The sequence below is a fragment of the Numenius arquata genome, chromosome 18 (assembly GCF_964106895.1).
Source record: "Numenius arquata chromosome 18, bNumArq3.hap1.1, whole genome shotgun sequence".
Classification (NCBI taxonomy): Eukaryota; Metazoa; Chordata; class Aves; order Charadriiformes; family Scolopacidae; genus Numenius; species Numenius arquata.
In genome coordinates this window covers 3,256,667-3,273,033 of record NC_133593.1, presented here as the reverse complement: position 1 = coordinate 3,273,033, position 16,367 = coordinate 3,256,667, and the positions used below count along the sequence as shown (strand labels likewise).

The 16,367-nt window shown below is 45.4% G+C and overlaps 1 protein-coding gene across 1 annotated transcript in view; it reads right to left on the bottom strand.

Moving 5' to 3' along the window:
- CASTOR2 (cytosolic arginine sensor for mTORC1 subunit 2) overlaps positions 1-5,805 on the bottom strand; it is a 127,602-nt gene extending 121,797 nt beyond the window's left edge. Inside the window, exon 1 of the mRNA XM_074160716.1 lies at positions 5,693-5,805. Coding sequence (XP_074016817.1) covers positions 5,693-5,805 — 113 coding nt within the window. The remainder of the gene's footprint in view (positions 1-5,692) is intronic.
- Positions 5,806-16,367: the final 10,562 nt, after the last annotated feature.

Here is a 16,367-nt window from a genome sequence, read left to right as displayed (position 1 = left end):
GTCACCAAGTCAGACTGAAAAAGGAGTCCCCAAACCTCAGGTATCACACACACATACATACCCAGGAAAAAAAAAAATTAATAAAAAAATAAAAAAAATAAGACCTTTGGGAGTCTTTGACACACCAAAAGAAAACACAAGCAACCTGGCAACCGATTTTAGATGAGGAAACACTGGCTTAGTACTTGCAAAAGCCTTTTATTCAGTGATCTTCCCAGGACATACAGGATGGCAGAAGCCAAGGCGGGGGGGGGGGGGGGAGGAGGAGGGGGGAGGAAGGTTTTAACAACAGGAGTAACTCGCCTTTGCCAGATGATCACCCAATGTTGCAGACCAATCTGTATTTCATGGAAAGGGACAAATGACATTTGTTTGTCTGAGCTCATAGCAAGGGAAACAGACTGCTGAACTCCTGAATGTCCTCAAATGATGCACAGAAAACATTTTAAGCCCTTGTTTGTCCTATTATGCTCTGAAATCCAAAATAGACCTTTTACTACAGTATCTCCAATTTCAGGACACCTAGACAGTAAACAAGTGATCAGGGAATGAAAAACACTTATATTAATAGCAACAACACACTGTTCCTGAGTAGAGGTGTCAATTATTACTAAGCGAAAGGGATAGATTACCAAAAATATCACCATGAACTTAACAAAGACAACAAACCTAGTCCCATTTGTTGCTCAACGACCAAAGAAAATCCAGCTTATTCCGTACAGTTTATCATTGTTTACTTCTTGCTATATTTTTATTAGAATGAGTATTTTTAAGTACCTCTCCACACTAAGAATACCTCCTGCCCCCGAGTATCCCACGGTAGAGGCTCATGACAAGCAGGGTGGAAGATGGGGCAGAGCCCAGCCTGGCTCTTCCACCCGACCCGGCGTCTCCGGGAAGCACCGCACTCGCACGGCCAGCTCTGCTGTATTTAGTGCCAAATCTGCAAGCTTGCAAAGTGCCTGCAATTCTGCTTCAAGTCACCAGTACACACAAACTGCACCTCTAGAAGAAGCTTTTTGGAAAAGAAACTAGACTGAAAGATGCTTTTGAAATGGCTGCTTTAAACACTTCTGTGAGCAAGGTCTCATCCTTTACACATGCAGAACTTGTTCCTTCTTTTCAGCACGCTGGAATAGTGACCATCTCAAACTAAATAGTATCAGAAAACTCTCAGAGATTTTAAAATTTGTGATGCTAGACACACGTTCTACAATTATTTTAACCACCCAGTCCTGTGAACAAACTAACCTCTCAACTTCATCCTGGTTATAACTTCACAGCATTAGAATTTAAGTAATACCTTTCTCCCTCAACTACTTTATTTCACTGTTCACCACCAAATCTTTATATTAGGTACCGGAACAGAGAGAGGAAAGGCTACTTGTTAACTCATTGACTCCAGATGTTCAAGGGTCCACAAAAGCATTCCCCAGAAATCAGGCTAATTATATTATACAGACACAGTGCTTGGAAGAACCCTGACCCCACTTTATTCTCCAGGACTTAAACTCTCTATATATTTCTATATACACTCAAAAGACAAGGTCAGGCTCACCTTCCTTCTCCCTATTGCATGCACTGGTGGCTCAGTGCAAGCATTATTCAAGACTGTCCTTTCTCCCCCTCTATTCAGGTTTAATTCCTATGCAGTAAAAGGAGATGCAGTTAAAAAATATTTTGCAATTAGGAAAAAAAAAAAAATAAATCAAGCCAGGAACGTAGCAGCCCATTAGCACATCTATCAAGACCTCAAGCAGGTTACCTGTGGTACGGCACCCAATAGCATGAGGTGGTTTAACTCTGACCAAGGAAGCAGAGACGCTTCATTTGGGTGGGAGGGAAGCTGTTCTTTTTGCAGCACAAAGGGAGCTGAAGGTGGGAGTTTACAGATGAGCACCGTTCTCTGCCCCACAGAACTAACATTTACAGAGGCACGTACAAGAGAAAAAGGACGCAACGTTAAAACCAGGCACAGTTGTTACATACATATGTATGTAACAGTATGTATGTACATAACATATGTATGTACAGTATGTTACATACATAAAAATGCAGCACACCTTCTGAATAGGTGAAGATCCTTGGCACCAAAGAGCTCTCAAGCCAAACACGGACACACCGCAATCAGTAAAACACAGGGATGATGATGACGGCAATAGCAAAAAGATCAGACACGTGCAAATCTTCAGCGTGCAACTAAAAATGACACAGATCTGATCCTCCAGTAGGGTGCCTGGCCCAGCTCAGCTGAAATCAATAGCTCTGCACTTACACAAGCAGAGCATCAAGCGCACATTGGTCAGTGTGACTGCTTAGGAGTTTCACTATTATTTATTTCTGGACTACCTGTCCTAATGCAACTTTACGTAAAATACCTCATGCCTAACTTAAAGTTATGATTAATAGCATTTTCCTTTCAGCTCAGTTCAGCCCACCGTTTTATTCACTACTGGTCTCACCTCTTCACCTCTTTAACTGCTTTCTTGCTTCTGGCCGTTGGAATAGTTCCAAAATTGCTGTTCTTTGTTCAAAAAAATACTGCTATTGTAACAGAAGCTAAATTAAAAGACTCATGTCATGAACAAGGGCAGACTGAAAGTGGCGAAAGGCCAAATAAAAAGAGGGAGATTTGTTACTTTTCCTTCCCAAGAGGATTAAGAAAAATGTACAAGATTTAAAAAAATTGTTCCAGCCCTTTTTCCTGGTGTACGAGAAGACAAAGAAACTCCAATACTCCCTCCAGATCACTTCTCAGAAGAGGCTGTGTAAAAACTAGAGTTTCTTGCATGACTAACATAAGGATACTGATGATGTCATTGCCACCTCTTTGGATCACATCTGTCCCACAAATCATTATTTCTTACTGGCAGCCTTGCAGCACAGGTAAAAACTCTGCTTAAGGTCTCACTGGTAAAAACGTAGGTGGCATAAGTAACTGGCATCTCTATCTACGAGTAACTGGATTCCGCTATCTCCTCAGAAAAGATGAGCAGGGATGTAGGCCACCTTCCCCTTTCATCCCCCAAGTGGTGCTTTTCAGTTGGGGTGGTTGGGAGGGGAGATTTGTCTTGCACCCATATAACAAGCTGTCATCCCCAGGGCACACTCACTTCTTAAAGGAGGAGGAAAAAGAAACAGTGGGACCAACAATTTATGGAGTCAGATCTCCCAGAGACCCTCACCTTCCTCATACACACGGTGTTCATCAGAGCAGAAGGTCAGCGGGGCAGGGACCTTGTTTGCTCAGGGCATGTGAAAACCACACAGGAGAAAGCAGCAATGTTTCAGTACTGCCAGTCATCTTAAGAATGACACAAACAAGCTCCCCCTTCTCTCCCCTGCATCTCTACTGTCTGCAAAAACAACAAAACAAACAAAAGGGAAATAAATAGAAGTTGCCCATGCCAACAAACCTTTCCACAAACAGTTTTTTGTTCCTGACCAGTGAGATTCCATGAAAGCTAGGGAAAGATTATTGATACTCACTCTGCACAGGAAGGGCCAGACACCACAGGAACCAGAGGTAACAGCAAACTGTCAAGCGCTACACCCAAACGCAGGACAAGGTATCACACCCCAAAGGGCTTATCTGACTGTTCTAACCCTTTCCCGGGTCTCTAATGTTGAAGATATGAAGCGTAGTGGGAAACAAAAAGACAATGGGACCACCCCTGAACTTAAAAAAAGAAAAAATAAAATAAATAAATAAAAAAACCCCCACCAAAACCCAGTCTATGCATTAGGCGTGACAGATTTAAAGATTTCACTGTTGACGTTAACAGTGACATTTTAAGCATGGGAGGGGGAGCAACAACTCCTTCAAAAAAAATCAGCAACCACTTCCAATTATAATGAAACAACACATTAAAAACAGAAATTTAAGACTGAAGAGCCTTTAATGCCCTGTTGAGTATTCAGGGACAGCAGTAAACAAGGTGCTGATATACTTTACACTGCAAACAACGTTAGTGGTGAGCCAAATGGAATGAGCCCCAAATCAGAGTGAAATTTCAATGCATGAAGTTTAACTGTAAGATAAGGGACTGTAATCAAATTACACCACAAATAGGTCCATTCATCCGTAAGCATTATCGCGGAGAGAGGATTGAATTACAGCTTGGAATAAAAACAATTTAAGAAATAAAATGCAGATTTATTATCTATTTATTGTTTTCCTACTGCCAAAGAAAGTTTCCCACCTTCATACAAGAACGCTATCCGAGATGAATCTGGAGAGAAAACTGAAATACTAATTATCAGGCTGGAAAAACAAGAAGAGTTTGAGTTGTGTTATTTACATTCCCATTCCTCTTTCTGAATAGAGCAACAAAGTCAACAAGCTAAGTGAAGACACAAGAATATGCAATTGCAATTCAAGTTGTTTTGCTGCGAAAGGCCTAGGCAGCTTACACACATTCCACAAACCGGCCAGAGTATTTTTTTCCTCTCCCTAAAAAATAAAAAAAATAAAAAAATTTCTCACAGAGCTTTCCACTATGTTTTTCTTTTTCTTTTTTTTTTTTCTTTTTCCCCGAAAGCTATCACAATCCATATTACTCAATACCACAGTTTTTAAAGAGAGCCAAGTGCGAGGCATGCACTGCCGCCCCCCTCCTCCTCCTCCTCCTCCTCCAATTTGGCAGCGCTGAAAAAAAAGCACCTTTTAAAACAAACACGCGTGTGGACGAGCCGCTCTCCCAGTAAGTGCTGCAAGGAACAACAACCGGGGGGGGAAAAAAGAGCGAGAGGAGAAAAAAAAAAAAAAAAAAAAAAACCACTCCTCCTCCTCCTTCTCCTCTGGTTGCTGTTGTTGCCTTTGTTGTCCGGCGGTCGCCCCGAGCCTGCAGCCGGCCCCGGCCGGGCCCCCCCGGCCCCCACCTGTTTTCATTCATCCGCCCGGCGCGGAGCGCGGCTCCCGGGCGAGGTGGCCCGGGAAGGGCAGCGGGAGGCGGGCGCCGCACGGGGGGACCCCCAAACTCCAGCGCTGAGCCCCATCACCGTCTCCCAGGCTTGGGATGGGGGGTGCGGGTGTGCGTAGGGAAGACCCAGGTGTCCCCTCTCACCTCCCAAAAGCCCCCGTCCTCTGGCGAGGAGGGTGCCCCCCCTCACTCCAGCACCCTGACTTCTTGCAAGGAGGGTGTCCCCCCGACGCCAGCACCCTGCCCCTTTACAAGGAGGGTGTCCCCCCCGGTCCAGCACCCTGACCCTCCGTAGGAAGGGGGTTACCCTACCCCCTCGGCAAAGAGGGTGCCCCCCACCCCAACACCCTACCCCCTTGCAAGGAGGGTGCCCCTCACCGCGGGACCCTCCCCCCCTCGCAAGGAGAGGTGTCCTCCATCCCAGGACCCTGCTTTTTTTCCAAGGAGGGCGCCCCCCACCCACCCCTTTGCAAGAAGGAGGCTGCCCTGCCCCCTTGCCAGGGAGGTACCCCCCACCCCAGCCCCTCCGCAGGGACAGAGGGTACCCCCCGCTCCGGCACCCTGCCCCTCCGCAGGAAGGAGGGTGCCCTCCCAAGCACCCGGCCCCCTTCTACCAAGGAGGATACGCCCCCAACACCCCGTCCCCTCGCAAGCAGGGTGCCCCCCAAACACCCCGTCCCCTCGCAAGCAGGGTGCCCCCCCCTCCCCAACACCCCGTCCCCTCGCAAGCGGGGCGCCCCCAGCCCCGCTGCCCCATCCCCAGCACCTACCTCGTCTTGGAGGACAGGAAAGCAAGTTTGATTAATCCATAGGTAAACAACTGGATGCTCTCCTTGGCTATGCTGGCCACTCTGAGCCTGTGCTCTAGGATGTGCAGTTCCATCTTTTCCTCTTTCTCATTTGTAGTTCATCTATCCCTGGGGTTTATTTTGTGGTTTTTGAATGGGGAGGGGGAGGGGGGCTGTTATTGTCGGTGCCTTTTTTTTTTTTTTCTTCCTTTTTTTTTTTTTTTAATTTTTTTTTTAATCCCTTGCCTCCTTCTCCCCTTTCCCGGCTCCGGGGGCGGGCGGGGGGGGAAGGATGAAGGAGCAGAGGGTGCAGAAGTTGTAGCGGCGGGGGAGGCCGGCGGGGCGGCGAGCGGCGCCGGGCAGGGAGGCAGCGGAGCCCGGAGTGGCGAGCAGCTGGTGCTCGCTGGAACAAACAACTTGCCACTCAACCCCGGCCCGGCGCGCATGCGCGGAGCCCCGCCGCATGCCGGGCCTTGGAGTCCGCGGGACGGGACGGGACGGGGCGGGACGGGACGGAGCCCTGGGGGAGAGAGACCGGGCTCACACACACACCCCCCCCTCCAGCCTCCAGGTGCGATTTGGACCGGTCACTTAAAAAAATGAAAAGGCAATTTATTACAAATACTTGTAAGCGACCAGCCTTTTTTGCCTTTTTTTTTTTCTCTCTTTTTTTTTTTGTTTGTTTGTTTGTTTTTTGGTGTTTTTTTGTTTAATACACATTAAGGGCAGCCCTACCCGAAAGCAGTTGTGAGGAGAAGGATGTGGGGGTCCCGGTAGATAGTAAATTCTCCAGGAGCCAGCAATGTGCCCTTGTGGCCAAGAGGGCCAATGGAATCCTGGGCTGCGTAGGGAAGAGTGTGGCCAGTAGGTGGAAGGAGGTCATTCTCCCCCTCTGCTCTGCACTGGTGAGGCCACAACTGGAATATTGTGTCCAGTTCTGGGCTCCCCAGTTCAAGAGAGACAGGGAACTGCTGGAGAGAGTCCAACGTAGGGCAGCTAAGATGATGGAGGCATTGGAGCGTCTCCCTGATGAGGAAAGGCTGAGAGAGCTGGGGCTCTTTAGCCTGGAGAAGAGAAGGCTGAGGAGAGACCTTATTAATGCTTACAAGTACCTAAAGGGTGGGTTGAAGGATGATGGAGCCGGACCCTTCTCAGAGGTTCCCAGTGACAGGACGAGGGGCAACGGGCACAAGCTGGAACACAGGAAGTTCCATTCAGATATGAAAATAAACTTCTTCACGGTGAGGGTGCCAGAGCCCTGGAACAGGCTGCCCAGGGAGGTCGTGGAGGCCCCTTCTCTGGAGATTTTCAAGCCCCACCTGGATGCAGTCCTGAGTGATGTGCTCTGGGCAACCCTGCTTCAGCAGGGGAGTTGGACTAGATGATCTCTAGAGGCCCTTCCAACTCTGACAATTCCATGATTCCATGATTCTCATTGCACCTATCATTGGACTCGTTCCGGGGAAGCACACAAGGCACCTGCAAATCCTTCACCCCCCAAAAAAACAGCAGATAGAACTTCAGAAGTTGTCATTAACAATAGGGAAATACTCAAACCTTACCCTATGTGGCAGATGGGAGTCCTCATTTATTTCCCTGTGCAGCAAAATGTAGAAAAACAAAAACAAAAACAATTTGCATGAAAGTATTACAGAAGTAAAATCTCAGTTGTTACAAACATAAAAACAGCCTCACACATATGATGTTTGAAGGGTGAATGGCCTGCTCACAGAATGGTTTGGGTTGGAAGGGACCTTAAAGATCATCTCATTCCAACCCCCCGTCATGGGCAGGGACAACTCCCACTAGAGCAGGCTGCTCAGAGTTCCAGTCCTCAACCCCACTCCTCAACAAGGAGGTTGAAGGGAGGTTGGAACCGACAGACCTTCAAACCAGCACCCCGGAAATGGGAGCTGCTCTGCCCCCCGGGGTGCCACTGGGCTGGCATCAAGACACTGACCCCAGCCACGCTGTTTGTGAGCACCAGCTCCTCTGCACAGAGCCCCACTGACACCACGCCGACTGAAACAAGAATTAAATTCAGGCTTGGGGTATTCTTAAAACAGGACTTGAGCCATAAATCTGATTTTAGCTTCTATGCAGGGCTCCCTCTGACTTCAGACTACGCTGCTTCTGCCATCAACAACAAAAATATGACCTAGATCACTGTGGCACTTTCCATTAATAGATCTCAAATAAGCTTTATAAAGACCATCAATAGCAACCCTTCTGTCCTACACACGGGGAAACTGAGGCACAGGATGTGTCCAAGGGTGCAAGATCCGAGCTCAGTTAGCCAACCCCCACCCCAGGCCATTCCTCTTCCCTGCAGAGAAGGAAGAGCTCCTGCAGTTGTACATTAAGCTTTTAAGGCCTGTGTTCTTGTGGCAGAAATCCTTGAACCCAGCTCCAGAGACAAGCTTCCAAAACTAGCATTTACAAACTCTTTCTGTTCTGTGAGCTCCCACTGGATGGCTGTATTTCTCCCCTGGATGTGTCTGTTCTTCCTCTGCCTGTGGCCATACTTCTGAAAGGCTGTCTTATTTTTGTTATATCCCAAAAGGAAAAACTTGAAATTAGAAGCACTCATATCAAGTTAGTCAAAATCATTCGGAAGAAGGGAACAAAGATAAAAATGCCAATTCTCTACTCAATTTTTTAAAAGCCTTTAAAGCCTGAGGAGTTGTTTTCCTTCGTTGCCTCACACAGAAGTTCAGACGACTGTAGGCGTTGCATTCTAGGAAGCTGAAGAGAGTTTTTAATCTGCTTCCACTGCCAGTTCAAGGTCTTGGTCTTCAAAGCTCTGAAAGCATCTGCGCCCGGCTACAAAAAGTGCCTGCACCTGCATCTACAAATCACAGAGATATCTGTGTTCCTCTGGGACAATGCAGACCGCAGAGTCCAGAAGGAAGCAGCCAGGGACAAAACACGCACCGTCAAGGTTGCTGTGAGCTTCCAGAGGAAATCAGACAAATGTAGCCTGAATCACTTCTAGGAAATGCTGCAAAACTTTCCTCTTTTAAAAGATTTTCCCATCATAATCACAGCAACGTTCACAACATCAACTCTTCCCCTTCCCACTTAGAGAAAAAATGTGGTGCCCCCAAGCAGAGCTTTCTCAACCCAGAGAGGGCAGACACTCCAGGAAGGCCACCAGGGATTATGCTATTACCAGTCTAATTACCACAGAAAATGCTTACATGAAACAATGAGAGATGGTAGAACAGACCCAAAGGTAAAATCAGCGGGGACCTTTTGAAGCAAGCAAATCATGAGAGACTTTGTTCTGCCTGCAGGGAAGGAGAAAAGAGGCCCCGAGTTAGTCATCTGGATTTACTAAAAAAAGAAGAATCGAGCAAACAAGCAAAAAAAAAAAATCGCCCCAAACCCACAAAACACAAAAATATTTCTTAGTTTTGTAAGTTTACATCTGGTGCTCTCCAAAATTGCAATTTCTTTCCTGGGTCTGATCAGCTGCTATGGTTTTCCAAGACTTTCAAAGAAGGCCCGAAGGCCTCTCTGAGCTGGAAACACAGACCTCATGGCTACATGAACCTTCACATAGTCGACTGTAGGAAGCATTAGGAAAATATAAAGCCCTACCAACACCCGACCAATTTTCTACACATGAAAAATATGCCTAGCTCAGCACAGGCAAATTTTTCAAGAGCAGGAAACCTGGCAATTAGCCAAAATACTATTAAGTGCCCCCTCCTCCAGCTGTCATTAGTATTCACATCTCTCTCTCCCTTGTTGCCAGGTATACCTGGGAGATTCCATGCAGACAACAGCCTAGAATGTGTTGTTATTATATATAACATGCTATAGTATCTTTTGACTATTGCAATTCCAAGTTTTCCATATTTTTGCAGCTCGAAAGGACTCGCTTGGCCCAGCCACAGAGCAGGGACCTGTTGTGCAAGATGATGTAACCACATTTTTTTATTAAAACCAAAAGCCATTCCCTGCCCACACAGCTTCCAGTGTCAGTTACCGCAGCACATGCTGGGCAGACAACAAAGAAACGGGGAGAACGGACAAGAACACAGGAAGATGAGATAGCAGCAAAACAAATCTCAGTAAGAGGACCAGGCACCATGAGTCATCTCCTGCCTGGACAGAGAGCAGAGCACTTATGAACCATCACAAGTAGATGAGATTTCTAAGTGCTGTGGGTCAGATACCACCCATAACGCTCAGCAGAACTTGCATTTTGAAGCCTTGAGGTCATGGGGTTTCCCCAGTAGAACACCACGGACTGATGGGCAGTTTTCATGTACCTCAGCTTCTGCTCGTGATCACAAGGATCTTCATACTGGCAAAGCAGGGCAAGAGCCATCTCCCGTTTGCCCTGGGGCACTGTTTGGAAGTGAGGTCCTCAGAAGGAATGCAGCGGTTTATGAAAAAACCCTGAGTTCAAGACGACGGTGTGTATTTTTGCCTTGAACATTTATCTCGGCAGCAATCACGGTAGAGCCAAGTCCAGGTCACCAGCAGTCCTTCGGGAAACTCTAGCTCTTCTAAGTCTGAATTTTGTCTGAATGCAAAATTTCTCATAAAGCACACAACGTCCAAGTCTCTGCGTACAGATTGCTTCCAAACCAAACCGAAAGACTCAACAACAATCAGCGTTTCAGGAAAAAGAACTTTTAAAAAAATGTAGAAACGGTTTAAGTGAAAGAAATGTAATTACGCACCGTGACGAACAGTTCATGAAGTTCACCACTGTACACAGAGGAAAAATAAAGGAGAATTTCTAATCACGTGAGTCATCATGTTTTATGCAGTTACTCCAACCTACAGCAGGATATTTAAGCATTATTTTATTTAGATGGTGGAAGGAAATTCTTAAATCGTTTGTGGTCTCTTCTGACACCATAAAAAAAGCCCCAAATTACCCTGTTTAGTTCTCAAAGATGAAGCTATGGTAGCCTTATACTGATGGATTTTAACATGCAGTATCTACATTTTTGGCGATAAAACCTAATTTTCAAAAAAAAAAAAAAATTAGATTAAATTCTCTCACGTGATTTGTATGACATTGCACTGCTGCAAATTTAACATTGCTCTGCTTTTGGCAGAACTACGTTCTTCTTTCAGAAACATCTGAAGTTCAACAGTATCTTGACCTCTGACCAGGGCTCGTAGCAGCTTCTAAGATTTAAAAAAGCAGATAGTACAAGTCCTAATGTGAATGATGTAATGGCAATACCCTGGATAAATATGCCCAAGGCAAGATGAATCCAGTGTCGCAGTTGTTTATACTAGCATTTGCTTTTCTGCAGTAGACAGAGCATATGAAGTTCTTAGCACGTCTATAGCTCTTGTGTGAAACCAGGGTCAGTGTGCATTTCTGGGGTCCCTTTCAGACACCGTACACAAGGGACACAGCAATCTGTTCCAGCTTCTAAGCTCAGAGAGTACTTTTTGAACACAGACTGTGTTTAAAGCTTTGAGGACTGGAGGTATCTTCAGGTCAGTCACTGGTTTTGACCAAAAGTGAGGCCATCACATTTCTTAACAGCCTTAACCAGTTTATTCTGAGATGAAAGTTACTAAGTAACTATAATTATCCTGGAACTCCTTGCTTAAGTTAAACAGGCCTTTTTGACCCAGGGAGGGTAATGCTTCTTTAGACAAACAGGTAAACAAAGGCACAGAAAGGCAGGCAATGAACCAAGGTCACACCATCAGTTATTATCATTTTTGGAAGTACAATTCACAGGCCACTGCTTGATCATGAGACCTCTATGAAGTTGTCTGAGGCAGAGAGGATGGGTTTACAAGCTGCTATCTTAACACTTCAGTGACAATTAAATCTCTTCTAAAAAAACCCAGTTCTTTAAGAATAATCATGTGTAAAATATATATAAAAAAAAAAGGAAAAAAAAGCTTCCCAAATGATAGCTTTGGGCTTGCTTATGAAAAATTACCCATTTGTTTAATTGAAAAGAGCGATTTATCAGGCTAATTTCCTTCTAGCAACCAGAGACCTTTCAAAACTTGATTGCAGTTAATGTGCCAGTGTTTCAAAGCATTTTATTCAACTATCAAATAAGCTAATGAAGACCTTTAATTTAGTGTTGAAGTACAGAGTGGGCTGAGCAGGTCGGACATCTCATGCTCCCAGAGCAGCAGAGGTGCGGATGAGACTTTGCTGTTGTATCAGCTCCTCGGAGAGGCCCAGATGTCCTGCAGGAGAGCTGGGGAGGGGGAGGCAAACCAGTAAGAGGATGTGCAGAGGCAGCTCCCACTCTGGGTAAGCCAGGTTACCCTTAACGTGGATAGCAGCAAAGAGCTCCAATTAAACATTCACAAGCCAGCTTGTAAACGGAGACGGTACAACTGAATACCTTGGTCAGGAAGGACAAAACCTCCCTGCTTGGTTCCCCACGTTCTATGCTTTGGTGACACCAAACAGCTAGTGTTCTAGAAGAACAGAAAACAATGGGACTCTCAGGGCTCTGATGAGGAAAGGAAGCTTTAGCACTTGTTATCAATGTTACAGAGCCTCTGGCCAGAAGAGATGAAATATCATGTACCTGTCACGTACAGCTGGACATAACAACTACCAACTGCAGTGTCAGCCATCTGCAAGTAACCCACCAAATCTCAGTACACCACACAGCGGCAGGCTAATACCGTCCCCATCTAAGGTGAGCAAAATTTGCTCAACCTTGGCCTGTGAGGAGCCAAGCATAAATATTTGGTTTTGGTATTTTGCTCCAATTCCTTGTTCTCTCAGCTAGTGGCTGGCGAAGCTTGTCCACAACCTTGGAGATCCAAAGGCTATGGCCACTCCTGTGAATCCCTCATTCTCAGTAACACCTAGATGCATATTAAGTTGCACCTATGACTTTACTGGAAACAATCGAAGTCTGGGAGTGAAAATTATTATTAACAAGAAGAGGAAAGTAGTGCATGTGTTGCTGAACGAAAACACCACAAGATAGAAGCTGAAAGTTTCCTAGCCAAGATGCTGATCACACTGGTTTGCTGATCAAGTGAGGTACTTGAACCTTTTTGTTGCAATAAGCATTATTGAAACAGACCCAGTTCATCCCATTAGCTCTACACAAAGCCAGGTGGAATAACTAGTCACGGCCACTTCATGAAGGCTCAAAATCATTGTTGATGCAAAACTGAGACAGTATGGCTCAGGATGTGGGAAGGATGTCTTCACAGCTTCTAGGAGGTGTTAAAGATGACCTCATCTTCTCATTTACTTCTCATACTGAAATAGGCAATTGAAGAAAATATTGCCCCTCCTCCCGCCAGCCTCCTAAAGATCAACACATCTGCAAACACATTCTGCAAACCTAAGGGAAGAAAGCCAGATTGTAGCCTGCCTTATCTCTTCTGACTTGCTAAATGTATTTCAGGCCTCAAGCATCACATGACTGTACATAACGTGGGGATACAATAACTAATGTGGCTTTTATAACGGATCAGCGGGGATCAGCAGTGTTGAACAAACACCCTTATTTGCAAAAGCACCTTCCAAGCCCATGAAGCAGGTGACCTTGTCTCCCAAAGGTTACGGTGCAAAGTTAATGATCCGCAAATTAAGGATCAGAAACTCAGGTGAAATTTATCCACAGTTCCCCCTCAACCTCACCGTTTTGCACTGAATCAAACAAACTAGAGTGAAACAAACTAGAAACCCAGTGCAATAAAAGAGGCTGGTTCCTGATGGCGCAGGAGGCAGCAGACAGTGCGTTTTCTGCATGAAGACACCTGCTGGTGGCGACAAGATTTCATTAGAAAGCATAGATCAGTATTTTGTTGAATGTCCTTTGCCACACCTCCAACTGAAGAATGTAACACATCTCTCACACAGTCCTTCCCGGGTACATGGAATACTAGGCAGCACTCTGCAGCAATCCAAGGACTCCTAAAGACCAGGGCAAAGTATAAGCTATTCGTATTTTCCAGAACAGTCTTCTACACACTGGAAAGCTCCACCTGTACAGGACAAACACCTGTATGCTCTGCTGGACCACAGGATTCAGGTATTCACAAGATTTAACTTCAGATGAAATGAAAAAATTCCCTGTGCATCACCCCTCACATTCTCAATAAATGACATCCCGTATCTTGACGGTGAGAAGGCCTTCTTTGTCCATGTTTTATAGAGTAACCTTACGCACACAGAAGGCAGTACACTTCTGACCACGCTATGCTTCTCTTACAACTGGTGGAGCTAAGTTGGGCTCACGGGGCTTTTTCATTTCCACTCGAGAACCCCTGGAATCTCTTGGTCAGTATAACCTCTGGAGAAGTCCTGGGCCTTTTTTGACTTCGTGGGCCTGTGAACGCCATGCTTTTCCCATGCTAGGGAGTTTTTGGCTGTGGCAACGCATTTATTGCTGTTCAAGCTGCAGCCTGCCCTAAGGGACTAATTCCTACACATTTGCTGTGCTAGTCAAAGCTTTTGTCTAGCTACAGGACTGACAGGGAGCTCCTCTGACAGAAATTCAGCAAAGAAGAGGAAACAGTGAATATTTTAAATCCACTCTAACGCCTGCTCCCTTTAAGAGAAGCTGAGGCAAGCTGGCAGGAATCCCAGCTCGGCAAGGCGGCTCTGCTGAGACAAAGCAGGGCCTGTTGGTCATTTGTCTGTAAGAGGTGGAGGGCCTGAGCCGGCATGTCCAGGTCTCTCTTGGCAGGAGCTCCAACAAGGAAGCAGGCTGGTCTCTCTGACAGCCTCCATTTCCTCCAGCACATTGTCAGCATCCATTCCCTCCTGTTTGTCTTCTTCAGAAGCGTCTTTTTTTACATGATTACTTTGATACAAATGAGCCCTCCTGGAGTGATTTAGAAGCTAAAGCTCAGTTGTTCTCATAGTCTCTAACATGGGGTCTTCCTTCAAGTATCTCAGCCCTTTTGATTCCAGACAGCACATTCCAGCAAATACTTGAAAATACTCTCCTCCTCCTGCCTCTCATACCAGGATAAGACTTTTAACCCATTGTTATCCTTTGAAAACAGGATACAGCAGCATGTACAACAGCTACTCTCATGCACTCCAGAGAGTTTAATACTAGAGATAGAGCAAAACCAAAATGAAGGATGTACTAAAGAGACACAAAAATAACTGCACAGTTAGGAAATGTACACACATTTGCCTACATCAGGCCTGCTTCTCTAACACTTGGGAGTCATGTATAATTGCTTCAGGCTCCAATTTGCAAGTGCAAAAATCATGGAAATGTTGTATCTATCAACAGTACACGTCTGCAGAGAACTAGAAACGTGTTTTCACATCTTCAGATTGTGTGTTCCACCACGGTGACCAGGGTATACTTTTTACTTGGTTTATACACCATATTTGTAGATTCAGAGGCTGCAAGGGAGGAGTTGCTGAAACAAATTCAGTGATGAACATAATGAGCTGCAGAACTGGACCATCTTGCCTTCAATCCTGTTTCTGACAGGAGCAAATGCTGGCGGCAGAATGTAAGAATAAGACATTTTTGTAGCCTCTTCTGCTGCACCCTGTCTAGTGTCTAACAGGTACAAAAACTCACATTCTTCTAAGCCACTCTGTAAACCTTGAACCTTTATTTTAAGAGCAAAATTTTAGTTGTAATAATCTGAGTGCCCTGAGGAACTAAAGCTGAATTGAGGAACAAAGAGTCTTTAAGACAGCAGGGGAAAAAGCACTGAGATATTTTAAAATGGAACATTACAAACATTGAAAACAAGCAGACTAAAGAAATGGGACAGCAAGACACACAGGGGAGCAAGTGGAAGGAAGGAGAGTCAACTGCATTTAACCACACAGAAAGTTTGTTTTATATAAAACATTTCCACTTCTAGGCTTAAATCATAGCTTTCCTCTGCCACCAGCCCCAATAAAAAAAAACAAATAACAACAACATGAACAATGTTCCAGCTTTGGGGATCAAGGGAGAAATTCAGGCACCAAGTTCTATAATATGGTCACACATACCCTCCTAACCGCTTTCTCTCCCCCCCTGTTATAACCACCCATGTCTTTGTCTGGAGAGCTGACAGGTTTAAATAGAGCATATAAAACTGGCTGTTTTCAAGACCCCATTTCTGCCTGTATCAGACAGCATGTAACAGACTTCTTTACACTCGGAGTCACTTTTTCAAATTTCAGTTTTGATTACTTCAGGGCTGTGTTTCACACTATGCTGTTATTTATTTTAATGAACTCTGCCTACTCTATCATTTCGTTCGAACTAGGAGATCTTCGGAGCTGTTATGCTACACGCAAATTCAGGATGATACAGCAAAGTAACCTAAATGGAATGAGGCCAAACAACATGTAATCATGTCTAACAAGGAGGGAGGGTAGAGAGTGCGGAGGGGGATGGGTGGGGAGAAGTGGAGATGCAGGAAACTCCGCGCACAGAAAACCAATGCTTCTTACTATACATGAGGCCTGACAAACAAACAGGAGGACAGCTCTGGCTGAGAGGGGAGAGCAAGATCTGGCAATCAGGTGGATGGAGAGTGAAAGCCATTTTCTGAACTGCCAGCTGATATTTTTGTAGTGGCCTGTTTCTACAAGGGCGGAAATGTAGTCCTAGAGAAAGAATCCTGCAGTAAATTGCTCCTAGATTTTTGGAATTTCTATTCATGACGAGCAAAAAACAGAAAAGGAAAATAAAAAATGGAGTTATAC